This window comes from Colius striatus, chromosome 5 (assembly GCF_028858725.1).
Source record: "Colius striatus isolate bColStr4 chromosome 5, bColStr4.1.hap1, whole genome shotgun sequence".
Lineage (NCBI taxonomy): Eukaryota > Metazoa > Chordata > Aves > Coliiformes > Coliidae > Colius > Colius striatus.
The window spans coordinates 58,083,819-58,109,140 of record NC_084763.1 but is presented as its reverse complement, the minus strand read 5'-3'; the positions used below and the strand labels follow the sequence as shown (position 1 = coordinate 58,109,140).

At 55.7% G+C, this 25,322-nt stretch overlaps 1 protein-coding gene across 2 annotated transcripts; it reads right to left on the bottom strand.

The window, feature by feature from the left end:
* Positions 1 to 803: 803 nt before the first annotated feature.
* On the bottom strand, positions 804 to 25,298 carry KLHL18 (kelch like family member 18). Of its 2 annotated transcripts, none has more exons than XM_061996703.1 (10): positions 25,123 to 25,298; positions 11,439 to 11,569; positions 10,274 to 10,414; positions 8,087 to 8,285; positions 7,105 to 7,265; positions 6,720 to 6,856; positions 4,960 to 5,197; positions 4,094 to 4,198; positions 3,419 to 3,530; positions 804 to 1,190 (listed from the first exon to the last, which is right to left on the bottom strand). In XM_061996703.1, the coding sequence occupies exons 1-10, from the start codon at positions 25,264 to 25,266 to the stop codon at positions 804 to 806; spliced, it is 1,755 nt and encodes a 584-aa protein (XP_061852687.1). In that variant the 5' UTR covers positions 25,267 to 25,298. The 2 variants fall into 2 exon arrangements, with proteins under 2 accessions (XP_061852687.1, XP_061852688.1); XM_061996704.1 differs by having other exon boundaries at positions 4,960 to 5,182.
* Between the last annotated feature and the right edge of the window lie 24 nt (positions 25,299 to 25,322).

The following is a 25,322-nucleotide window of genomic DNA, read 5'->3' as shown; positions in this document are numbered from 1 at the left end:
CCCACTCCCCCCCAAGACCTGTCCCTGTGCAACACACCAGGAAAGCCCCAGGTTGGGGATTTTCTCCCCCAGCCTCAGGCTGAGCTGCTCACCCCGTGTCCTTGCAGGGACTTTCTCTGCCTGTGCTCACCCCCAACACCTAGCTTTTCTTGCCCCTCCTGAACTCAGCTCTGCTGCAGCCGCCCCTTCGCCATCCCCTTTGGAAACACAGCCCTAGGCTGCACTTCAGGGCCCTCCTGCCACTTCACACCTCCTTTCCCCTTTGGAAAGCCTCAGCCTGTTGCTTAGTGTCATTTCACCCTTCTCCTCCCCAGCCTTGCTAAAGCCAGCCCAGGGTTTAACCGACCCCTTTTTCCTCTTCCTGCTTTCTCCATCCCGCGGCTGCCGGGGGGAGGTTTCTCGGGGTCGCGTTCCCCCCTCCCAGAGCCGCAGAAGCCCAGGGCGCCCCGTGCCAGCAGCACCTCTCGGGGCTGGGGGCCGGCCGGCGACGCCGCGGTGTTTCAGTAAGCTCGGGGAGGTGTGACCGGAGCCTCCCCAGAGCCCGAGGCCAGCCCCGGGCGGCCGGGGAGGGCTGCGCCGCCGCTGGAGTCGTTGGAGAGGCCGTTTGGATGGTGCAACGAGGCGCCTCGGGGGAAACCCGAGGGGCGGAGGAAGCAGGTCCTCGCCCCTCCCCCCCATTGCAGCACGTCTGAGCCCCCCCAAAAAGCCAAGGGAGGGGGATGCTTCGAGTCCGCTTTCCCATGGCGTGTGCGGTTGCGAGCAGCGGCGGAGCTGCCCGAGCCCCCCCAGCGCCCCCATCCCGCTCAGAGCGTGAGCAGGGGCACGCAGCCCACCCCCACGCCCCCCTCGTGGCACACCATGGGGGCCATGAAAGTCCAGCGGTCGCTGCGGGGGTCGTACATCTCCACGGAGCTGAGGTTGGACTGTCCGTCGTAGCCCCCCACGGCGTAGAGGCGGCCGCAGCTGGCGGCGAGCGACACGCGGCTGCGGCGGGTGTTCATGGGCACCAGCGCGTCCCAGCGCCCGGCGCCGGAGCTCAGCACCTCGGCCGCGCTCAGGAACCCGGAGCCGTCGTAGCCGCCCGCCACGAACATCTTGCTGCCCAGGGAGGCGGCGCCGTGGCGGCAGCGCTTGTTCAGCATGTTGGCCACGGGGTGCCAGGTGCCCGTGGGGTGGTTGTAGTACTCGACCTGCGGGGACACACGTGCCAGCGCTCAGGGGACGGGGGGGGAAGGTGTTCGGGGAGCCTTGGTGCTAAAGAGGTGACCCCGAGGCGGTGCCAGGCACGGGCTGGGGGTGAGTGGGGTGAGGGCAGCCCTGAGCACAGGGACTGGGGGTGCTGGGGGTGGAAAGCTGCCTGTGAGCCATCAGTGTGTGCTCACAGCACAGAAAGCCCCCTGCAGCCTGGGCTGGGTGCCAGGGAGTGTGGGCAGCAGCTGGAGGGAGGGGATGGTGCCCCTCTGCTCTGCTGTGCTGAGACCCCCCTGCAGTGCTGCCTCCAGCTCTGGGGCCACCAGCAGAAGGACGTGGAGCTGCTGGAGCCAGTGCACAGGAGGCCCCAGAGCTGCTGCCAGGGCTGGAGCCCCTCTGCTGTGAGCACAGGCTGAGAGAGTTGGGGCTGCTCAGCCTGGAGAAGGCTCCAGGAGCTCTTGGAGCAGCCTCCAGCCCCTCGAGGGGCCCCCAAGAGACATGGGCAGGGACTTTGGCCAAGGGCCTGGAGTGCCAGGACAAGGGCTGCTGGCTCCCAAGTGCCAGAGGGGAGACTGAGCTGAGCTGGGGGGCAGAAGCTGTTCCCTGGGAGGGTGCTGAGGCCCTGGCACAGGCTGCCCAGAGAGGCTGTGGCTGCCCCAGCCCTGGCAGTGTCCAAGGGCAGCTTGGATGGGGCTGGGAGCAGCCTGGGCTGGAGGAAGGTGTCCCATGGCAGGGGGTGGAACAGGACGAGCTTTGAGGTCCCTTCACACCCAAACCATGTTGAGTTGCTGTTATTTCAGCTGTTATTTCAGCTCAGCCTGGTCAGTTTCTCTCTTGCATGGCCCCACTGCTGCACCCTCCAAGCCCACATCCCCTGCCCCGTGGCAAAGGGCAGGCTTCTGCCCTCCCTCTGCACCTCAGCTCTGCCAGTGCTGGGCAAGGCTGCCACGTGTTTGCAGATGGAACATTTTGGCACCTCAGGGGGCAGAAAGGTGAAATACAAGCAACTCTCATCTTTCAGCTCTTGTGCTTCTTGAGAGACCATGAGATGGATCCCATCTGCAGTGGCTCCTGCTCTGCTCCAAACCTGCCCTGCTCAGGAACGTGCTCAGACAAGCAGCTTTGTGGTTCTTGGCTCAGGAGCACTCCAGGCTGCACACAGCAGCCTGCCCTGATCTGCTGAGCGAGGCAGAAATAGTTACTGCTGCTCCCAACAATCCCTTTATGACCCATTGCTGGGAGCAGAGCGTTGGTCAGAGCCCACTCACATACAGCTCCTTGTGTTCCCACTGCTGAACCAGTCTTTTCTGTTCTGCATCAGGTTGTTCTCTAGGGAGCACACAGAGAGCTGAGAGCCAGAGGAGAAAGAGGCAGGTGGCCTCATGCCACCAACCCCCTTGGGGAGGCCTCGTGTTGCAGAGAGAATCTGGTTCTGAAACTGAAGCCATCAAACAGGCACAGAAAGCAGAGGCCAGGGCACACACCTGGGACAGCCCAGAGCTCAAAGGGATGCAGGGATAAAGTGATTTTAAATCACAGAATGGTTGGGGTTGGAAATGCCCTTGAAGCTGCTGGAGTCCAACAGTCCCCAGCACAGCCACAGCCACCACTGACCCATGGCCTCAGCCCCACGGCTTTGGGGTCCCTCCAGGGATGGGCACTGCCACACAGCCCTGGGCAGCTGGGACAGGGCTGGACAGCCCTTGGGGGAAGGAATTGTTCCCCAGCTCCAGTCTCAGCCTCCCCTGGGGCAACTCGAGGCCATTTCCTCTTGTCCTGTCACTTGGGAGCAGAAACCAACCTCCCCCAGCCCCAGCCTCCTGTGAGGGAGCTGCAGAGAGTGCTGCTGTGTCCCCTCAGCCTCCTCTTCTCCAGGCTCAACACCCCCATTCCCTCAGCCCCTTCCCAACACCCTTGTGCTCCAGCCCCTTCCCCAGCTCTGTGCCCGGCTCTGGCCACGCTGCAGCCCCTCAGTGTCCCTGTGGCAGTGAGTGAGGGGCCCAGCACTGACACAGCCCTGGAGCTGCAGCCTCACAGAGCCCAGCACAGGGACAATCCCTGCCCTGCTCCTGCTGTCACCCCACTGCTGATCCCAGCCAGGCTGCCACTGGCTTCTTGCCCCCCTGTGCACGCTGCTGGCTCATCTTCAGCCTCTGGCACCAACCCCCCCAGGCAGTTTCCAGCCCCTGTGCCCCAGCCTGTGGCACTGCAGCAGCCCCAGACTCACGCTGTTGAAGATCTGGAGCCCGTCGTGGCCTCCCGACACGTAGATCCGACCCTCGAACACAGTGACTCCGGCGGCGCTGCGGTTGGAGCTCATGGGGGTCACCACAGTCCACCTGCGTGGGAGAAGGGGCAGGTGAGCAGGGCACAGCAGGCACACAGCCCATGGGTCACTCCAGATGGAGCTGATTCTCTAGGGCTGGGTTCCCCTAACTCCTTCCACCACTTGTGTTATTGAACACGTGGTTTGTTTGCTTGCATCCAAGGGAACTTCTGGAGGAGGGATGCTGTGGTGAGGTGGGGCTCAGTCTCCTCTAAGTGACAGGACAAGAGGAAAGGGGCTGGAGTTGCCCCAGGGGAGGTTGAGATTGGAGTTGAGGCAGAACTGTTTCCCTGAGAGGGGTGTCAGCCCTGTGCCAGGCTGCCCAGGGAGCTGGGGGAGTGCCCAGCCCTGGAGGCACCCCAAAGCCCCGGGGCTGAGGGCCGTGGGTCAGTGGTGGGCTGGGCAAGGTGAGGGGAGGGATTGGACCCCGTGACCTTAAAGATCCATCTGAAATGAGTCTCTGATTCCACGTTGTTCCCCCTGTTCTTTTCCAGCCCAGGTGCCCAGCAGTGCCACAGCCCAGCACCTCCCTGGCAGCAGACTGAGGGATACCTGAGGGGCATGAAGTGCTCTTACTTGTTTGTTTCTGGCGAGTAGGACTCCACGGAGCTGAGGGAGGAGTTCCCATCGTATCCACCACATACATAGATCTGACCATCCAGCACCACTGTTCCCATGGCACTGCAACCAAGAGCATGACCCCGTGAGAGGCCTCAGGCCCCATCCCCTTCCTCAGCCCAACAAACCTCCTCCTCTTCCTCTTGTTTCACCCTCCAGCCTGCTCAGCAGCTCAATCCCAACCGAGCTCTGAGCCTCAGCGCTTGGGAAAGATGCCTGTGGCACGAGCACACCCTGTGTCCCTGGTCAAAGGAATTAAAACACAACAGAGGGAGAGAATCTGACCCAGCTCATGGGTGAAAATCCCAGAAACTGCAGCTGCCCAGAAAGACCTCCCCAGTGCTGGGGGTCAGAGAGAACTGCTGAGGGATGTGGCTCAGGAGAGACTCACTAATTGCTGTCAGGGGTAAAGCTCATCAAAGCAAGGTGTCTGCCCCTGTCACCACACCTTGTAAATCACATCTTTGGCTGGAAAAGGTGATCAAATGGGATGCCTCAGGCCAGAGACTGGGATCACACCCTGGAATTGCCATTATGGAAGCTCAGGAACACAATCCCTAGGGATAAACCCCCAGAAGTCCAGCCAGAGCTGGGCAGTTTGTGCAAGAACTGGCACCTCCTAGCACAAGGTGAGCTGCTCAGTGACCTGCTCACATGTTCCCCTGAGCGAGGGGAACCTGCTGTAGCAGGGGTTGGGCTGGATGAGCTCTGCAGGGCCCTTCCAACCCCCACCATCATTTTGCTCCACTCGTCACCCAGCCGCTCCACCCCCACCCAACACCTCCCACCGCCCTACAACCTCCCCCAGAAGATCCCACACGCACCTTCTCTTGCTGTTCATGCTCTCCACCTTGCTCCAGGAGTCTGTCTCTGGGTTGTAGACCTCCACGGTGCTGAGGCGGAGCTGGCCGTCGTAGCCGCCGATGGCGTAGAGCAGCCCGTTGAGCACCGCGACGCCCACGCGGCTCCGCGCCGTGCTCATGGGCTGGCACTTCTCCCAGCGGTTGGCAACGGGGTCAAACGCTTCCACCACGTTCAGGGAGTCGCCTGCATAAAAATTTGCTACTCAAATTAAAAGGGGGAGGCCCGAGGAAGCGCCCTGGGGCGAGGCTGCACACGGGGCAGCCAGCGCCGCTCCAGCGCCAACCAAGGGCTCAGGCCCGGCCAGCGTGGCTTTGTCAAGGGCAGCTGCTGTCTGACCGACCTCATGTCCTTCCATCACAGGGCCACACAGCCAGTGGATGAGGGAAAGGCTGGATGTGTCAGCCTGGGCTTTGGTGAAGCCTTTGCCACAGCCTCCTCCTGGAGGAACCAGCTGCCCGTGGCTTGGCTGGAGCCACCATGCCTGGGGTGGGAACCTGGCTGATGGCCGGGCCCAGAGAGTGGTGGTGCAGCAGCAGAGCTGACAAGTCCTAAGCTGTGGAAGTGGGGCCTCATCACCTCAAAGGGGCAGCAGAGCCCTGCAGTGTCACGTTGGTTGGTGGCTGCGTCCTGGAGGGTGACTTCCCCGTGGGACCTGGGGTTTGTGATGAGTGTGAAGCCCATGGAGCAGTGCCCAACATACACCTCCTGTCCAGATCCCACCTCCCAGGTTGGTGGAAGTTCCAGCAGAGTTTTATGAACACTTTCTGTCACCTTTTTACACTGTGGCTCATGTGAGAGCATTGGCTCTGCACACATGATCCCACAAGCCCAACAGGACTGAGATACTTCCAGGTTCTGCTTGTTGTTATAGGAGAGGACACCAAGCTCAAGATGCTCTGCTTAGGATGTGCAAGAAGAGCTGTTCTAAATACACCTGACCTCGATGGAATTTCTAGCTGTTAAACAATGGGCACAGCCACCCTGAGTGTCAAAATGCTGCACAGAGAAATGGCTCAAAGCTTCACCTGAGAGAAGCTGGCAAGGGCAGAGTCCTGCAGCTGGGCAGGAACAAGCCCCTGCCCCAGGCCAGGCTGGGGGGGACCTGCTGGAGAGCAGCTCCAGGAGAGGAACCTGGCAGTGCTGGTGGGCAGCAGAGAACCATGAGCAGCAGCGTGGGCTGGTGGGCAAGAAGCCAATGGCAGCCTGGGGGCATCCAGCAGAGTGTGGGCAGCAGGGCCAGGGAGGTTGTGCTGCTCCTCTGAGGCCTCAGCTGGAGCCCTGTGCCCAGTGCTGGGCTCCCCAGCTGCAGAGAGACAGGGAACTGCTGGAGAGAGGCCAGTGAGGGCTCCCAGGGTGCTGAGGGGATGGAACATGTGTGTGAGGAGGAAAGGCTGCGGGCCAGTGTTGTGTGGTGGCCAGTGCCAGGACAAGGGGTAACAGGCACAGGCTGGCACACAGGCAGTGCCCCTGGGACAGGAGGAGAAGCTCCTTTGGTGCTGAGGTGAGGGAGCCCTGGCCCAGGCTGCCCAGGGAGGGTGTGGAGGCTCCTTCTCAGGAGGTTTCCAACCCCACCTGGACACGTTCCTGTGTCCCCCGAGTGAAGGGAAGCTGCTGTAGCAGGGGCTGGAGCAGCTCTGCAGGGCCCTTCCAACCCCCACCATGCTGGAGTTCTGGGAACACTGTGGCTCTCCCCACTGTGGGCAGAGGATGTGCAAGGTACCTGCTGAGTTGAGGCCCCCAACAGCATAAATCAATCCAGCGATGGACGTGCAGCAGCGGGGACGGGTTTTGAAGGCCGGGAGGTGCGGGCGCCGCTCGGGCATGAGGTGATAATCCTTTGCCTCATCCACCAGATCCCTGAAACCAAAGCCCATTCATCACAGAGCTTGGCTGATAGGATGAATTCTCCCTATTTCAGATGCAGATTTAACTGACTTTCCCCCTCCTGACACCTCTAGGAGGCAACGGTGTAACCCAGGGAAGCCGCTTTGCTCCCTGAAGCGCTCTGCCCACAGCAAGAGAGGGCTGCAGGCTCTCACACTGCTCAAGCACACTCCTGCTCCCATCCCCTGGCTGGTTTCCTCCCCCCACGTCCCACAGCTCACCTGCACTTGTGGCAGCAGCGCACCAGGTCATCTTGTTGCACACGGTCAGTGAGAAACTGGGGTCGACAAAGGGGGAGGCGGATTTTGGACAGGAGCTCGGGGAGGAACGACTCCCTCCGGTCTCGCTCGTACCGCACCCAAGCTAAGGCAGCTTCAAACACCTGCACAACAGAGGTAATTGGGCACACTGAGACTTTTGCCTTGGGTTTTTGATCAAGTTCCTATTGCTGCCAGTTGTCTGATGGAAAAGAAACGACAGATTCATCAAGTTCTTCCCCTGATCTCAGGGTGAGACGGCTCCAGGATGGAGTGGCGATGCTCTGCGCTGGGCCAAGGGGCTCATCTGATGCTCAGGTTCCCAGGGTTTGGCTTTGGTGCTGCTTTCTCTGTCTCAAACTTAGTCTGCAGCAAGACTGATCTCCTGTCCCGTGAGAGTATGTTCAGTGGGAACATTTGCAGGGAGGTGAGGGAGCTGGGAAGAGGGTCTTGGCAGATGAGGTGGGACAGAACACAAACCCTTGGTTATGTAGTGTTAGGAGTCTTCAGGAGAAGAAAGAAGCAGAATGGTGCTGTGACAAACCAGAAGAGGCTTTGGATGAGAGGGATCCATCTGTTCACTCTGGATAACTACACAGTAAATGTCTAGAGCTGAGCTGGTCCCTCTAGGCTGCCTTTGCAGATGTTGGAGAGGCAGAGCTCTTCAAAGCACCTTTCATCTGCCCTGCTTTGGATGCCTCCATGACTACTTTAATTAACATCTATGGTCTGAGAAACTCTAGCAGGCATTTCTCAGAGCAAGATAACATCAGCAGCACAGGCTCAGGGAGTCCTCACAGCACCTCAGTGTCCCCACCATGCCAGGACATCTCAGCTTCATTCAGCCCAGGAGTAGGGTCGTGTCCCACTCCACTCCCAAGCAACCAGAAACCCTTCAAGGACAGAAAAAAACCTGCCTCAGTTGAGATCTACATCAGGCACACACCTGCTCTTCAGACTTCACATTGAGCTCATCCCTAGACACGAGCTCCAGGACGTCTTCAAAAGGCAGTGCCAGGAACTCTTCGGACATGGACACCTCCACGAAGTGCTGGTGGATGAAGCTGTTGGCAGCGTCGTAGAGCACCGCGCACATCATCGTCTCTGCAAACTGCCTCACCCCCAGGCAGTTCTTGGGGTGAAGCCTGGGAAAGAGGAGGAAGAGGAGAGCAAAAGGAATGCCAGTTTAATGGAAGGACTGAACCTGCTTGTGATTCCTTCTGTGACACGACACAAGCCCCAGAGGATACGTGATGCAGTGAGAGCCACAGCTGTGCCCTCTTCAACCACGGCTCCAGCTCCCTGATGAGTGTTATCTCTCTCTATCTGAAGAGGAATCCTCAGCAGGGTCAGAGGGTGGAAACCACAGCTTCAAAACGTCCAAGGAGCCACTGGACAGACTCATCTGGCTCTGGTTGAAGGCTGCAGGTTGTCAGCTGAGGGGAAGTGAGAGGCTTTGCACAGCAATCCCTTCCTCCTACACCTTAGGGTGCCTGGGCTGTGCATCTGGCACCTTCTCTTTTTAACTCCAGTATTGGACACCAGGCTGGATTCAAGCACATTGTGCAAATACCAACCGCCAGTCTCTGGTTTTCATCTAACATCTTGTTTCAGTACTCCAGAACAGCATCTGTGCAGCTTCACAGAGCCATTTCCTGCAATTAAGGAGGCTTTATTGCCAAAGATGCTTTTGCAGCTGGAGGCTGGACAGTGAGAAGCTCCTCTGCAGATCCCAGCACAGCCAAACAGCCACGGCACAAAGTTGCTCAGCAGCATGCAGGAGCTGGAGAAGATGATATTCCATCCAGCCATGTGCCCTACAGAACAGGTTTGTGTCCTGGACACTCACACCCAAACCAGAAGCCCATGTCACCCTTCAACAAGGGCTGATAGTTGTGTTGTTTCGTGGCACTAACCCTCAGATCCAAAGCTAAACACTACCCATGTGGGGAAATATACCTTGAACCCTGGTGGATTCTGGTTAATGGTCTACAAAACCCAGGTCCAGGTGTTGACAGCAGAGCCCAGATGGATGTGAGGGTGTGACATGGCTTGTGTTCTACTTTGGGGAAAGTTGATGGGGGGAACTTTCAAACAAGGATGACTCAGGGTTTGGTCACAGCACTATGGGCCTAAAAATATCCCATGTTTAAATTCCATTTAAGAACTGGAGCTCAGAGTCCACCAGTTTTCTTCTTATTAATCAAAACTGACAGGACTTCATTTAGGACACCCAGATGCTGCTGGAGAACTGTGGCAGTTAAATCTGAGAAGCCAAATCACCTCACTTCACCCACATAATAGACACAAGTACCTAAAGCTAGCAGGGACTTGAAGATCAATGCAAGCCATCTCCTTCCAGCTCAGTGTCAAATCCAGCACCTCAGCTGAAATGGGCTTGTTTTGCACAGAAGAACTCTCAGTAATCCTACTGCAGAAAGTCAGGATGCAGAGGGGCTGAAAGCTGAAACCCCTTCACAAACACGTTTTGTCCTCAACCTGTGGTTTTAGGGTACCTCTGATTTAAAGCAAATGAACTGGCTGAGATGTTCCATTTATTGGGCAGGGATGTTTAACATCAGCCATGGAATGCACTGAACAGCTTGCAGAGGAATCAAGCAGGGAAAGGGTTGAGGGGGGGAACTGAAATCCATCAGAGTTCCTTGGCAGGATCTGAAGCTGCGTGTGGTGCACTTCCAAAGGACAGCCCAGCCTCTCCCTTTCCAGATCATGCTGCTGGAACAATCCTCCAGCCAAACACCAGCAACTGAAAACCTGGGACCAACTGAAGGCTCTGCCACAGTTTCCTGCCCAGCTCCTTGGCACAGTCCCTTTGTTCCTCCCCTCTTACAGTGGCCAGGGGTTTGTTGGTGCTACCACTGTGGTGGGTGACCAGACAGAAAACTCTTACAAAGGGAAAACATTCACTCAGTTTGACTCTAGGTATGAATTCCCATGCTGGCTAAGGCCCTGTATCATGCCCCAGCTGTAGCACCTCCTAGAATAGTAAGGGTTGGAAGGATCTTTAGAGAACATCCAGTCCAACCCCCTGCCAAAGCAGGTTCCCCTAGATCAGGTGGCACAGGAACTGCTGGTGGGAAGCAGTAAGCACAGCCCAAAGACAACCCCTTACCTCTCTCTGAGGAAAGTGCAGCATGCATCTTTGATGTTCTGCAGCTGAAGGAAACTTGCCCCCATGAGCAGAGACTGGACATTCTGCTGATCTATGGCCAGGTGACCGTTGTAGGCAAAGTTGATCAGAGCCTCAAGGGCACTAAACAAGGGGGAGAAAGGGCAGAACTCAGTCACACTGAACTCAGCAGGGGACACTGCTAAAAGAAGGATTTTCTTTCGAGTGCCATTCACAACACTGAAAAAGCACTTTGCTGAGCTGAATCCATGGGAAAACTTGTCCAGGAAAGTTTTATGGAGCAATGCTGGGGCACTTCATGGAGCTAAGGCCGGGCTCTGATGCCACTGTCTCCCTCTGGACCAGGCAGAGCATGGCCCTCAGCCCCATGGCTTTGGGATCCCTCCAGGGCTGGGCACTCCCCCATGGCCTGGGCAGCCTGGCACAGGGGCTGACAACCCTCTCAGGGGAAAAAGTGCTTCCCAGTCTCCATCTCAACCTCCCCTGGGGCAATGTGAGTCTGTTTCCTCTTGTCCTTGGGAGCAGAGACTGACTCCTCCCTGGCCACAGCCTCCTGTCAGGGAGTTGTTGAGAGCGAGGTCTCCCCTGAGACCTCACCCTCCCAGTCCAAGAGGGGATTGGACTGGATCCTCTCCTCCAGCTCACTGCTGAGGTTCACAGAGCCCTGCCCCTGCTCTAAAGGGGCAGCAAAACAACCTGACAGTCACACTTGGGCCGTGTGTCATCCTTCCCCCACAACCTCTTCACGTGAGCTCAGCCAGGCTCTGGAGTTTCTCCCCATTTCCAGCCTCTCCCAGTTAAACCAGGAAAGGTGATCATTTCCTCAAGGCATGGCCTTATTTTCAGGCCATTTGTAACCTCACACAAAGCAGGGAAGCCCTGCAGCCCACTGGCACACCCACCAGCACGAAGTGCACTGTCCACAGTGGTTGTTAGAGCTCGGGGAAGGGCAGCTGCAACAGGCTGGTGATGCAACCTGCACACACACACACACCCACACACCAGACAGGCAAGGCTAAGAAACAACTGGAAGGGCTTCATGGAAGAACCCTCTTGTAGTGAGGATGGGCTTTCAGACCACACATGCACCACGCCAAGGCCCAGGGAGCGCTCGTGGGCCCCGTGGATGCCCTCACCAGGACGGTACCTGGGATCCATGCCCTGCATGACAATCTCATCCTGCTTGCACTCCATCATGTCGTTGGTGAACATGGCGTGGAAGTAGGGGATGGAAGCTGCCAGCACGATCCGGTGAGCGCTGAATTTATGGTCCCCCACCTGAAAGGAGAGAGAAAGGGAAGGGGGGAAAGATCAGATCACCCATCACCAACCACACAGCCCGCTGTAGCACGGCTCTGGCATCCCTGCAGGAACCGAGGGCTGCAAGTGGGATCGTTTCCACTTGCAAAGCAGACAGCAGCCTGCCTCAGATCCCAGCTTCTCACTCCACCTCTGACTCCAGCCTCGTGAGACATGAGTGCTCAGCCAGGCAAAGGCAAAACGGCAGCAGAGCCCAAGAGCAGGCTGTCTCCAGGCTGCTAACAGAGAAGGGCCAGGCCCAGAGGACCACAGCTTTGCAGAAACTACTGCATGCACAGGTTTCACACCCACATCTGCTCCTCCCAGCTGCTGGGGGCAGGAACTGCTCCCCCGTGGCCCTGCTTTGGATAACATGCTGCCCAAAGGGGCAATCACAGATCCCACATCACCACTCTGACCCCAGCCACAGCCACATCCAAGCTGCCCTCGGACACTGCCAGGGCTGGGGCAGCCACAGCCTCTCTGGGCAGCCTGTGCCAGGGCCTCAGCACCCAGGGAACAGCTTCTGCCTCCCATCTCTCTGTTGGTGTATGTTTTCCCTAGTTTCCAGCCTAACCTGACTCACACCACTCTATGTCCATTCTCCCCTTTTCCCCCCCTCACTTAAGCAAGATTTCTCCCCTTTGAGCTTTGTTCTGCTGACCCAAACGAGCTGAACACGAGCAAGCAAGTGGGATGGGCTCCTTCCCCCTTTTTTAAACAAAAGCACTCTCAAGTGCCACAGATGCTGTTGTTACATCACCTTTGGGGAGGCAGCTGGAGCAGGCAGCTGCTGGCTGTGTGTGCCTGCCTGCACGACCACTGGCACTCACAGACCTTGGGCGTGTGGTCAGCCCAGGCTGCTGCCCCGAGGCTGCTCTGCCTGAGCTTCCCCATTTAAAAGAGTGCTGCAAACATGCAGTCAAACTGCTTCCAGGACTTTACTCTTGGGAGAGAAGAAGTCTGGCAGTGGCAGGACCACTTTTGGAGAGCCTTGTGACTGTCTTGGTTAGCTTAGGCATGGCTGAGCTCCTGCCCATAGTGTCCCTGCACAAACCCCACTGTCCTGGATCCTGCAGAGTTCTCATCTGCCCAGAGCAAAAGCACAAAGTGCAATGGTAGGGATTGTTCCAGCTCATGGAAAAACCCTCACACATGTATTTGTATGGTGACTTGTCAGCTCAAGGTGGGTAAAAGTCAGTATCATTCTCTTCTACTAACCCCAAACCACATGTAAAACACTCCTGAGGCTCTGAGACCTGAGAACTGTGACAAATCCTTTGCTGCTCTGTTCCCTTCCCTGCTAGGTCAGTCATGAATTTATGCTGGGCTTCACCTCCACTTCTGCCAGCACTGAGCAGAAGGAGACGAGCTCCTGGCAGCAGCCAGAGCAGGAGACGAGCTCCTGGGCTGCTGAGCAGGAGCCTGATCATGGTGGGGGCAGAGGCAGGAATAAAGGGGTTTGCTTGGCTAAGATGATGTTCCAGAGAAGAAGCAGGAAAGAATAAAGCAATGAAAGCAAGAGGATGGGTATTTTACAGCAGCCAGCTGGTAAGGGTGAGCATGGAAGCTAAGGCAACAGCTCCACTAGTGCTACAGCAGCAAGTGCTGGAGCACAGGGTGGGCACAGCCCATGTTCCCTCAACACACAAAATCTTTGGCAGCTTCCTTGTGTGCATGCAGCAAGCTGGGGAACCTCTGGCAGAAGGAGTTGAGACTGCTGGGACTTACAAAGGAGCCTGTGGTCAAAGGGGACTGAGCTCAGGGCCACAAGTAATGATGGCAGGCTGAGCAGAAATCCCCACCCAGCTTACACAGCCTCTTGCACACAAGCACCAACTCTGGCCTGGCCTCTCCAACACCAGATGTTTAAAAACACTTATAAATACCCTGAGTTGAATAAGAAAAGCCCATGGGAAGAAGGAAGCAGCTGGAGTACCTGCACACCCCTGAGAGCTGACAAAACCTGCCTGTGTGCAGGGCTGGGGGTTGCATTTCCCCACCCCCCGTGGCTCGCTGCCCAGCCGAGCACACCAACAACCCTGCCTCTGTTCACCTCTCCCCTGCTCCTCAGAGAAGCACAAGAGGTACAGGATTAAGATAGGTAAATAAGGAGACCTGGCTGCTGAAGCTCTTTGTTTGACACTTCTCACTGGGGAGACGTTTACACATGACCAGCTGCAACCTTGGTTGACATGATGACTGCAACTGGCTGCTCAGCCTGCCCACGCTCCAGCCCCGAGGCTCAGGAACACCAGACCTGCTTGGCAAGCTCCTCCTCCTACCCCAAGGATGAAGCCACCCCACCAGCATGCCCAGAGCAGCAGCTCCTGGCCCAGCCAGATGAGGAATAAACACCAGCCAAGCTAAGGAAATGGCTCTCATTATTGATCTCAGTGCTGCACCTCTTGCACAGACCTGGTGGAAGCTGCAGGAGGGCTCAGGGAGCTCAGTGGCAGGACCTGACCTGTCCTTGCTCCTTCCCCAGCTCCTGGCTGCCACATGCAGAGCAAGGTCTGAGCCTTCCTGCTGTTAGTTCAGAGCTGGGGGACAGACACTGTTGCTAAAGCAAGATGCCCACAGACGGAGCCTGCAGCACAAGAGAGGTGTGTTCCCTGGGCAAGGGCTGACTAAACACTCCAGGAGATTTTCTCTCACTCTTCTTTGAGGGTTTTTCTTCTGAACATGTTTCATCTAAAGGACCAAAGCTGCAGTTCTGGGAGTCACCAACCAGGAGCAGGCAGTGTGCAGGGAAACCCCTTCCCATGGGTCTCAAACATCCCAAACCACACAAAAGCTGCATTTGGCTCTCAGCACTTCCCTGGCTTGAAATGGGGTGAAGGAACAAGTCTCATATCTCATCAGATTTTGAAAGACGTGCTGGTGCCTGGAAGTGAGTCCAACTGCAATACTTAGGTTGGCTTCATACACCTTCTAGACTACAAGGCAGGTTTGTGTGGGTGTTCCCATCCAGGCTGAGCAGAACCTGGTCGAGTGGGCAAGGAAAACATTGGGAGTTGAACTTCATTTCCAACCCAAAACCACAATGTGCCAAATAAATCAAACCCAGCTCTTCAAATGCCATTTCACCCTTTGGGAAACTAATTACAGCCAAAGCTCACCTTCGAACTAAAGCTAATACCAGCAAGGCTGTGTTACTCAAAACAAGCCTTCCCCAACAAGGAGAAGCAGCCCTCTGTTGGGGTACAGCAGCAAAACCAGCTGGAGGTTCATGTTTCAAACAGATTTAGTGTTAAAGGGGATATGTGTCTCGGAGCCATCTCCACAGTGGCAGGGATTTATCCAGTGTGCAGTGCCCCAGGATGTCCCAACCCCTGAGCAGCTCACAGCTCAGCTTCCCTCGCCCCCTCTGCCAAGTTCAAGGTCAATCAGAGTCCCTGTCCTCTCTCAGTGCTGCATTTCTCCACGTGCCATGGTGCTGTCACTCAGGGTGGGGATGAAGGACCAGAGACAGATCCCCTCTGCAGCCACCTGCCCTTTTCCTCCCGAGGAGTTCAGGCTGTAGCTCCAGACCTTTGTGACCTCCTCACAGCACAAGCCTGAGATTTTTCTGACCTTGACTCTCTGATGGGTGAACATATTAAACTGCATCTCCACTGCCTGGCTTTCTCCCTAGGAAAGGCAGAAAGGGACCAGAAGGCAGGAGATCCCAGAATCCCAGAGTGGTGGGGGCTGGCAGGGCCCTGCAGAGCTCACCCAGCCCCAGCCCCTGCGACAGCAGGTTCCCCTCGCTCAGGGGGCACAGGAACGTGTCCAGGAGGGTTTGGGAACCTCCTGAGAAGGAGGAAAGAACATGATCCATTTCCTACTATCTCTCTCCAGCAGTTCCCTGTCTCCAAGTCCAAATCCAATGGATTGTAGCAGTGTGCAAGAGTTTGCCAAGCAGAGCTGAAGCTCAGTGTCGGGGACACACTGCTGCGATCTCACCTCGTGATGGGCCACCACCAAACAACCTCATTATACATAATGCAGCCAGTCATTACAAGAGCAAACACTTCCAGCAATTCAGTGAGGCTCCTGCCAGGTTAATGAGAGCTCTGCCAGGTTAATGAGAGCTCTAGCATCATGGGCATGAAATACCTTGTGTCTGGGCAGCACCACCCCTCCTGCCCTGAGCTTGGCAGCTCCAAGGGATGGGATTGTTCCCCCAGTGTGGTACTAACCCTTTGATAAGGAAAGGGTTTCACCTTGGGCATTAGCCACCCTGGGGACAACCCTGCACAGGCAAGGCAAGGTTTGGAGCAAGCAGAGTTCATTTGTGTTACCTGCAGGGAGAAAGCTCAGCTCCTCACACAAGGCTCAGTCCCCATTTGTGTGTGGGGTGCTGATGGACAAAGCCCCAGAGTTCCCAACTGCTTCCCTTGTGCTGGGGCTCACCTGACCTTGCTGATCAGGGAAAGAAACCAGGACTCAGCTGTACAAAAAGGGAATCATTTTTCTGCTGTAGTAGCAAGGGAAGGTTGGGGTCTGGCCCCTGTCAGCAGTGACAGCAGAGCTGATCCGCCCTGCCATCAGAACAGAAACTGTCCTGGGATGGAAACAAAACCCAACTGTGATTCCTTGGTTTATTTTTCAACCTGCTCCTCTAATGATGGGTCCTCAAGGGACATTTATAAACTGGGATCTCTGGCCTAGAAGTTATGCTTACATTCATACCACCAGTGCTTCAAGGCAAGTCCTGGAGGAGCAACTACATTTCTTGCTGCATGTGAAGGACAATACCTGTTCTTCCTGCAGAAGATGAAAAGTCCTTCTAGGGATGACACACAGTGCATGTGCCCTCAGTTCATCCTTGCATCTCCTGCTTCAAACACTGCTCCCTACCTCCAGAACCAAATGATCTCCCTTTCTTCTGACCAATGCTGGAGTCATGCTACAGTCACATCAGTCAGAGTGAGAATGAGCTTGTGCCCTTCTTGATACCATGTCATCCTACCACTGACAGCTCTCCCGTTGCTGAAAACCCATCACAGCTCTACCCACTAATTCCAGAAGTACCAGCAAAACATAAAAGCACAGAAAAAGCTTTGTCTGGTTGAGACAAATCCCCTTTTTGTCCTCCTAAGTGCAGCCAGTGAGGACGGTTTGCTCGGCTTGGCTGTACAGAGCAGCTCACGCCCAGCCATGCAGCCCTTGAACTTGATGCCCTTTCCATTTGCATCCAAGAGTTGACTCCAAGGAATGATCTTCATTTTATGGTTACATACTGCTGCATGCACCCCAGGATGGAGGTGTCCAAGGGACAGGATGGCACCAACCCAGAGCACTGGCATCTCCCTGGCCTCGCGGGGCAAACTGCCTCAAAACCTCCGGGGTGCCACTTGGTATTTGGCCTCCCTCTCACTGTGTCATCTCTAAACCAGTCTTGGTGGGGGATTCCAGCTTTCAGCTGCAGGTGGAAGCCCTTGTCTGCAAGAACAGCCTGTTTCATGGCAGGACCTGTGGTGTCAGGGAAGTCAGGAGCTGCACTTGAGCTCCACACCAGTAAGTGTGTCTGTTGCTTTTTGAGCCTGAGTTGAGGCCTGTCTCCAGGCACGAATGAAACCACCACACACTTCATCACATCCAGACCACTAAGCCACAATTAGCTTTTTATACAACTACCAAAGAGCAACACTCCAGGAACTCCACATCTGCAAGCTCACTGGGCAGAGGCCTGGGATGAGTCCTTTGGGCAGGGCTGTCACCCCTTCCACACAGCTTGAGCAAAACACCTCATATCCACCCTTATGCAAAGGTGTGCTGTTTTACCACACATCATTTCCACCTAGAACTGCACCCTGGGCTGGATGCCAAGGAGGGTGGGCACTGAGACCCCCCTGCAGCACTGCCTCCAGCTCTGAGGCCAACATCAGAAGGACATGGAGCTGTTGGGGCCTTCTGAGGATTCCATGATTATAGATGCTCTTCTTTCAAGGCAAAGGATACTCTTTCCCAGAAACAAGAAGAGAACCACTGCTTGCAAAGCATCCTTTCTGACCACAAACACCAGGAGATTAACAAACCAGCACAGCTTAAGAGACCTGGGATCAAAATTCAGAGATTCAGACAAACACCTTTCCTGTCCACCCATCCCTTCCCACACACACGAGATGTGGAAGGGTTCTGATCAAGCTTGGTGTATGCAAAGCCAACATTGATGCCATTAAGTCAGACACTTGTCTGAGCTAGACTAATTAAGAGGCCTGATGATGGAATGGTAGCTAGTTGTTTGGAACCAGAAAGCACATTCCTTTTGCATGTACACACACATTCCCAGACCATTCACTTCCAACTCAAAGGATTCCAACTGGTTTGCTGGACCCCAAGCCCTCTGTTTGAATGGAGGAAGAGCAAAGGAATCATCCTGAGGAGAGTGCCTCCAGCCCTGCCCTCTTCACACTCCTGAAAGACTGGCAAAGCCAATAGCTGCAGGTCCTTGAGTCACAGGCAACCCCAGTTCACTGAGCAACAGAATGGTGGAGGCTGCAAATGCCCTTGAAGCTGATGGAGTCCAATGGTTGCCCCAGCACTGCCTCAGCCCCAGAGCTTTGGGATCCCTCTAGGGCTGGGCACTCCCCCACAGCCCTGGGCAGCTGGGACAGCCCTTGGGGGAAGGAACTGTTCCTCAACTCCAATCTCAACCTTCCTTGGTGAGACCTGAGGCTCTTTACTCTTGTCACTCAGGAGCAGAGACTGACTTCCCCTGGCACCAGCCTCCTGTGAGAGTGCTCCTCTGTCTCCTCAGGCTTCTCTTCTCCAGGCTCAACACCCCCATTCCCTCAGCCCCTCCCCAGCCCCTTGTGCTCCAGCCCCTTCCCCAGCTCTGTGCCCGGCTCTGGCCACACTGCAGCCCCTCAGTGTCCCTGTGGCAGGGAGCGAGGGGCCCAGCACTGAGCACAGCCCTGGAGCTGCAGCCTCCCCAGGGCCCAGCACAGGGGGGACAATCCCTGCCCTGCTCCTGCTGCCACCCCACTGCTGATCCCAGCCAGGCTGCCACTGGCTTCTTGCCCCCCTGGGCACGCTGCTGGCTCATCTTCAGATGGCCACTGACCAAAACATTCCCTGCCTCCTCTTCCCAACAGTAACTCCAAATCTCCCTTGTACTCCAACAACCCCTGCGGCAACACAGACAACACCCCGGCTCTGCCCTTCACTCACCCCAGTTTACTGCTCCAAACTGGCCAAGAAGTGTCTGCCAGTGCCCCTGCCAGGCCCCAGCTTAAATACCCAGGTTGCTGAAGCCCACCTGAAACTGCAGCACAGCTTCTGCTTTAAGGAAAGCAAACAAGCCCCAGAGGGTTTGGAAGTAACAGTGAAGCCTTTTTGCCACGCTCGGTGCAAAAAGCTTAGTGCAGAAACGTGTGGCTTCTGCCAACACTTCGGGTTGAGTGTCCAGAAAGCACTAGAAATACTCAGCTTTTACACAAGGGGAACAGCACTGATGCTGCCCATCCATAGTCCAAAGTAGCTCATTACTGCTGTATGATAAGGTTTCAGTGAGATCCTTCACCTGAAGGTCTCACACACACAACAGGTTACCTGGTGTTTTAAAATCTACCATCTCTTCAAACAGAAAGAAATTCCCTCTTCCCCCAGGCTCCTCTCTCCTTCAGGCTCTCACAAACATGCTCTACTCTCTGCAGAGCAGCCAGGCACCAGGCTTTCAAGGACCCTGCTGAAATGAGTGAGGCAAGTGGCCTCAGCTGTCTGGAATTCCACTCAACTGCCAGGGTGGGACAAAGGGAGGGTTCCTCCACCTCTGTGCCTGCTTGGCAGCAGCTTGGCTGCATCTGCTCGAGTTTAGCTTTAAGGAGTCTGATTTGGCAAGAAAAGGCTGGGATGAGAAGGGGAGAAAAGGCAGAGGGACCCTCACCTGTCAGGCCAGTTCAGACACGGAACACGTCACGCGGCCTCTGCGGGATTTTCAGCTTGTGCTGGGCTTTTTACGTGAGACTCTGGTAATTAATCTTTGAGTTACTCATGGAAATGTGGCATTTGTGCATTTCAAAACCAAACAAGGAGCTGCAGTAATAAGAGGAGCTTGCCTTAACTGGGCTCTTTGAGGATTCAGAAAGGCACAAACCTCCTCAGAGGTTAAGCCAAGATCACTGGATCCTGGCTCTGGGTTCTCCTCTGGCTCTGATCACAACGAGCAGACACTAGAGAGATCCCAGATTTATCAATGAAGAAGCAGGAGGAATATTGCTTCCTTGTTTTATGGAGTGGCTCAGTCCAGAGGCTTCCAGCAAGTTGTGATGTGTCCCCAGAGAGCATTTGTACCTTGGCCTAAAGCAGAGAGACGCAAACTGCACAAAACAAAGCTGCCCAGGCAGCTTTCATCTCCAGAGGATAATTGTCCTCAAAAAAACCCCCTAATGCTCAGGAAGAGCACAAACAGCAATGCTCAGGAAGAACACAAACAGCAAGAAGCTTCTTTCCTGCAATTAAAAAGCAGAGCAGGATCTCCAGATCAAGGACTAACACCCCCGTTACCTCCGCTCCTCAGCGAGATGAAATTCGTTGCACTTTGCAGCATTTCACAGCTCTAAAATGGTTTGAGCACACACACACACACACATATACAGAGATGCACACACACACACACAGAGAAGAAAAACAAGGCTGCAAATCCACCCTGAAATAAGTGGGAAAGGTTCAGCTGTGCTGCTGTGTACAGGAAACCAAAGCAATGAGGGTCCAAACCTTTACTGTGGAGCTTTTCTCACCCAATGAGCTTAGGGAGAAGCTAATGAGTTTCTACCAGGAAGGTAAAATCAAGGGCAGTGCTGACAGCAGATATAACTGGAGGCTCTTAGCTCATGTTTAGTTGGGGATGTTGTGGGTGAAGTGCTCTCAGGAGGAGCGGTGCTTGCACAGCAGCGTGACAGCGCTGTGAGCGACGCAGCCAGAAAACAACCCCCAAAGCCTCCCGAGATGAAGACAGCCTGCAAGAAAATGTTTGATAACCCAGCTTTTGGGGGGGGAAAATGGGTGGAGGCAGAGATCAAACCTCACTGATTGCATCTGAGAAGCCCAGCTCTTGGTAACTGCAACAACAGCTGCCCAGTAACACCCAGAGACCTCCCTAGGGCAGGTCCTGCTCAGCACCTTCAGTTTGAAGCTCTCACGAGTGCACACAGGGGCTTTACCACTCACAGCCTGCTTCAGGCCTGAGAAACCTGGGTGATTCAACCTTAAATCCATGACTGGAACTCCCAGCTTGGCCCTAGGGGCAGAGTATAGAGAATGGCTGGTTTTGTGGGACACTGATTGTACCTCAACACACAGAGTCCAAGCCCCAGACCCTCAGTTTGAAGTCTCCCAGTCTTCAGACTGTTTGACACACTCACAGTTGTAGCCAAAAGCTTCAAACCCCACCAGTAAAGAACCCAACAGGAGAGACACTTCCTTTCTGCACACTTGATGGTTACTCTAGGCTTGGCCTTCCCCTGGCACAGATACAAGCACCAGCACCTTTGCCAACACCACTGGTGCTGGCTGAGGAGAGAAGGACAGAGTCAGCTGGAAGATGTTCCTGTAACATCCCCAGGCCAGGTTACACTGGCAGGCTTGCTGGGTTTTCCTTTAAAGCAGACAAGGCCATGCTGAGACACAACTGAGTGCTCCTGGGAGAAAACAGCAACAGAAATTGGGCTTTAGTAAGCAAAAAAAACCTACTTTCACCACAGGAAAGTGAACCAACCACAGACTAAGGTGTGTCTCCCTGCTTCCCTCCTCCCTCCAGTTTATATCTGTGTCTACCAAACCATTCCAACATATTCTTCAGCTAAACCTTTTGAGGGAGATTGAAAGGATGGATGCCTGTGATCACTGTCAAAAGGAGCTCTGACCTGCAGCCACTTAAGAGACAAGGACAGAAAAGGATGTTTCAGACCCACAGCCCTGACCATCCGTGAGCAAAGGAGCTTTGGCTCTAGAGGAACACTTCTTAAGTCAGCGGAAAGACGTGCAGCTCGCTCCCTGCCCCGTGAAACCTGGCTTTGCACAGGGGGAATCCCAAGAAGCAGTGACTTAGATTCCCCTAAGCTGAGTAAGAAGAGTTGGAGCACCCAGAGAGCCCAGCCAAAATCATCAGTGCTTGCTTTCAATGGTGCCTAAAGCCAGGTGCCATCCACTGAGGCAGCACCGGTGCCTGCAGAGAAAGGAGAACAAATCCCGCCCCTCCCGTCTCCTGGATGAACGCTGGCCCTGTCCTCATGAGGGGAATAATTAAAGCAAACACACACCAGTGCTGACACTTCCTAACAATTTTAGGCTTGTTTGTACAGCAAACATTTCTGTGGGCTGGGAGAATCATTTCCAGCCATTGACCCCAGCGCTGATAGCGGTGAAGAGGCTGCTACAAACCCCAACTGTGCTGCAGCAAGGCTCCTTGCTCTGTTGTTTTCAGCCACCTTGGGAGGAATCCAACTTCTGGCCCAAAGTGGCATTTGGCAGCTTTTTTTCCTTTCTTGATGGGACAGACTAAAAGTAGCAGGCTTGAAAAAAACAGGGCAACAAACTCACTTCGGTGGTGTGACTACCGTTTCCTTCAGGGAGACCTGAAATGCCTCTCAGTCCTCTTCCTACCTGTGTTTTGGGCCAGAAGCACTCAAACTTAAATCCTTAAATCAAACAAAACCCTGCTAGAGAACTCCTTTGGCAGGCTCCTTCTGGATTTACAGCTGTACCCTGCGCGTTCCCCAGCGAGGTCAGGGAAGAGCACGTTTTGCGTCAGCTGCTTTCGAGGTGCTGAAGGGATTCAAAGGCACCTCCAGAGTCCAGCTAAGGAAAAAGGACTTCTTAAACATTCAGCAGCTCGAGGGGACACTCTGTACTGGACAAGGGGGCTTTGCTGTCCTTCAGCAGCCTGAATCATTCAATAGATTTGATCAATGACTTCAGTAGCCACAGGCGCTGAGGAGATGGCACCGAGGAGGGATATTTTGATGTGATGACTCAAAACAACGAGGAGAATCAAAAATGCTTTGGATTCTGTGTGTATGAGGCAAAGACAGATTGTTTGGACCAACAGGGAAACACACTGTCAGCACTCTGCCAAATGGATCAGTCACTGCTGGAATCTGTCTTCAGTACAATAAAGAATCAAGGAGGACAGCGGAGAAATCGCAGACTTAAGAGCAACAGAGACATCTCTCAATAGATTTTAAACCTCCACAGCCAGCCCCAGCCTCCTGTGAGAGAGCTGCAGAGAGTGCTGCTGTCTCCCCTCAGGCTCCTCTTCTCCAGGCTCAACACCCCCATTCCCTCAGCCCCTCCCCAGCCCCTTGTGCTCCAGCCCCTTCCCCAGCTCTGTGCCCGGCTCTGGCCACGCTGCAGCCCCTCAGTGTCCCTGTGGCAGTGAGTGAGGGGCCCAGCACTGACACAGCCCTGGAGCTGCAGCCTCCCCAGGGCTCACCACAGGGGGAGTTTTGTCACCCCCATGTTAAAGCACAGAATCCCAGCATGGTGGGTGCTGGAAGGACCCTGCAGAGCTCATCCAGCCCCAGTCCCTGCCAAAGCAGCTTCCCCTGGCTCAGGGGGCACAGGAACGTGTCCAGGTGGGGTTGGGAACCTCCTGAGAAGGAGCCTCCACACCCTCTCTGGGCAGCCAGGGCCAGGGCTCCCTCACCTCAGCACCAAAGGAGCTTCTCCTCCTGTGCCAGGGGCACTGCCTGTGTGCCAGCCTGTGCCTGGTACCCCTTGTGCTGGCACTGGCCACCACACAGCAAACACTGGCCCCAGCCTCTCCACACCCACCCTGTAGGGACTGAGCAGCACTGCTAAGGGCCCCCTGAGCTCAGGCTTCTCTCCTCCAGGCTGAACAGCCCCAGTTCCTGCAGCTTTTCCTCATCAGAAGGATATTGCAGCCTGTGGTACATGGGAGGTACAGCCTCTGCCAGGGGGGATCAGTGTACAGCTCTGCTCTTCACAACGAGCATTTTCCAGCTTGCAAAGTAATCCCCTGTTTCCAGGAGGCCACAGCTCCTCTAGGGGGGATGAAGTAGCCCAGGGATGCACCCCAATCCTGCCTCCAGCCGTGTCCACGACAGGCACAGCCCTCGCTGGCTCTTTGTTCTTCAGAGGCAGGAAAGTCAAAAGTTCCAGTGTGAGTAGGCACAGAAACACCTTGACATTTAATTAAAGCTTCAGAGTTAATTTGGGAATGACTCAACCCATCCCAGGAGTTGCAGGTCTCACCCATCCCACAACAAGCTCCCCTGCCCGTGAGCTCCTGGGCTGAAGGACTCAGGCACCTCCTGCCCAGCACTGGCCACTCTCAAACCCTTCCAGCTCAGCCCTGCAGAGCCAGGAACTCAGTCCTGAGCATTTACCAAGGTTATAGGTTATTTCTTTGATGTTCTTACAAGATAAAGGTAAAGGATCCTTCTCCCATGGGTTGGAGCAGAGGTTGGTCCATAAACCTGCACCAATTATAGTCCACAGTGTGACCTCTCAAAGCACTCCTCAGTGCCAGGACCACCACTGAAACACAAGGCTGGGTCTGGAGAGCCCTGTTTCTTCCCAAAACATGGCATTTTATTGAATCTCTCTGCTTGCTGGAAAAAAAAATGATGGTCCCATGGGAGAGAGAGACTCCACCTCCCACCTCACACCCAGGTGAGTGGTGGCATCAGAGGCAGGGTGTCTCACAATGACAGAATCTCAAGGGCTGGAAGGGACCTGCAAAGCTCATCCAGTGCAGCCCCCTGCCAGAGCAGCACCACCTAGAGCAGGGCACACAGGGACTGTCCAGCTGGGTTGGAATGTCTCAGAGGAGGAGCCTCCACAGCCCATCTGGGCAGCCCCTGCCAGGGCTCCCTCACCTCAGCAGGGAAGAAGCTTTTCCTTGTGTTGCTTTGGAACCTCTTCTGTTGCAGCTTGTCCCCGTTGCCCCTTGTCCTGTCACTGGCCATCCCTGAGCACAGCCTGGCTCCAGCCTCCTCACACCCACCCTTGATGGGTTTGTAACATGACTGAGCTCAGCCCTCAGGCTCCTCTTCTCCAAGCTGCAGAGCCCCAGCTCCCTCAGCCTTTCAGCACAAGGCAGATTCTCCACTCCATCACCTTGCTGGCCCTGCACTGAACTCTCTCCAGCAGCTCCCTGTCCTTCTGCAGCTGAGGGGCCCAGAGCTGGACACGATATGGTCTGGAGGAGCTCTGCACCCCCCTCACCCCCAAGAAGCCCTCAGAGAGATCCCCACCCACACCTGAGGAGGCCCAACACCCCCCGACGACCCACTCAGGAGGCTGGGAGCTGGTGTCTGAGCACCGGGCTGCGAGGGGACCCTCAGCTCCGCCTCGTCCCCACCACAGGGGCTGCCGGGGGGTCCCTCAAGCTTCATCTGCCGCCAAGGGTCCTCAGCCCCATTACCCCTCACCGAAGGGGGCTCCCAGCTGCCCCCCAAACCGGCCCGTGCGGACCTCAGCTGCCTCGTTCTCCCCGGAGCATGGCCCGGGGGTGTCCCTCAGCCCGTGTGAGGGCCGGGGGTCCCGCCGCCCCCCGCCGCCCCCGGCCCGGGCCGCACCTTCAGGGTCACGTCGCAGAGCTTGCCCTGCCGCCGGATCTCGCCCATCACGCCATAACCGCGGCTGGGCAAATCGCCCACCGAGAAGTGCACCAAGTCCTCAGGGTCCAGCTCCGGCTGCTCGGCCGCCGCCGCCTCCAGCATCTTCCCCGCCGCCGCCGCCCGCCTCGCTTCGCCTCCCCCGCTCCTTGTCCCCGCCC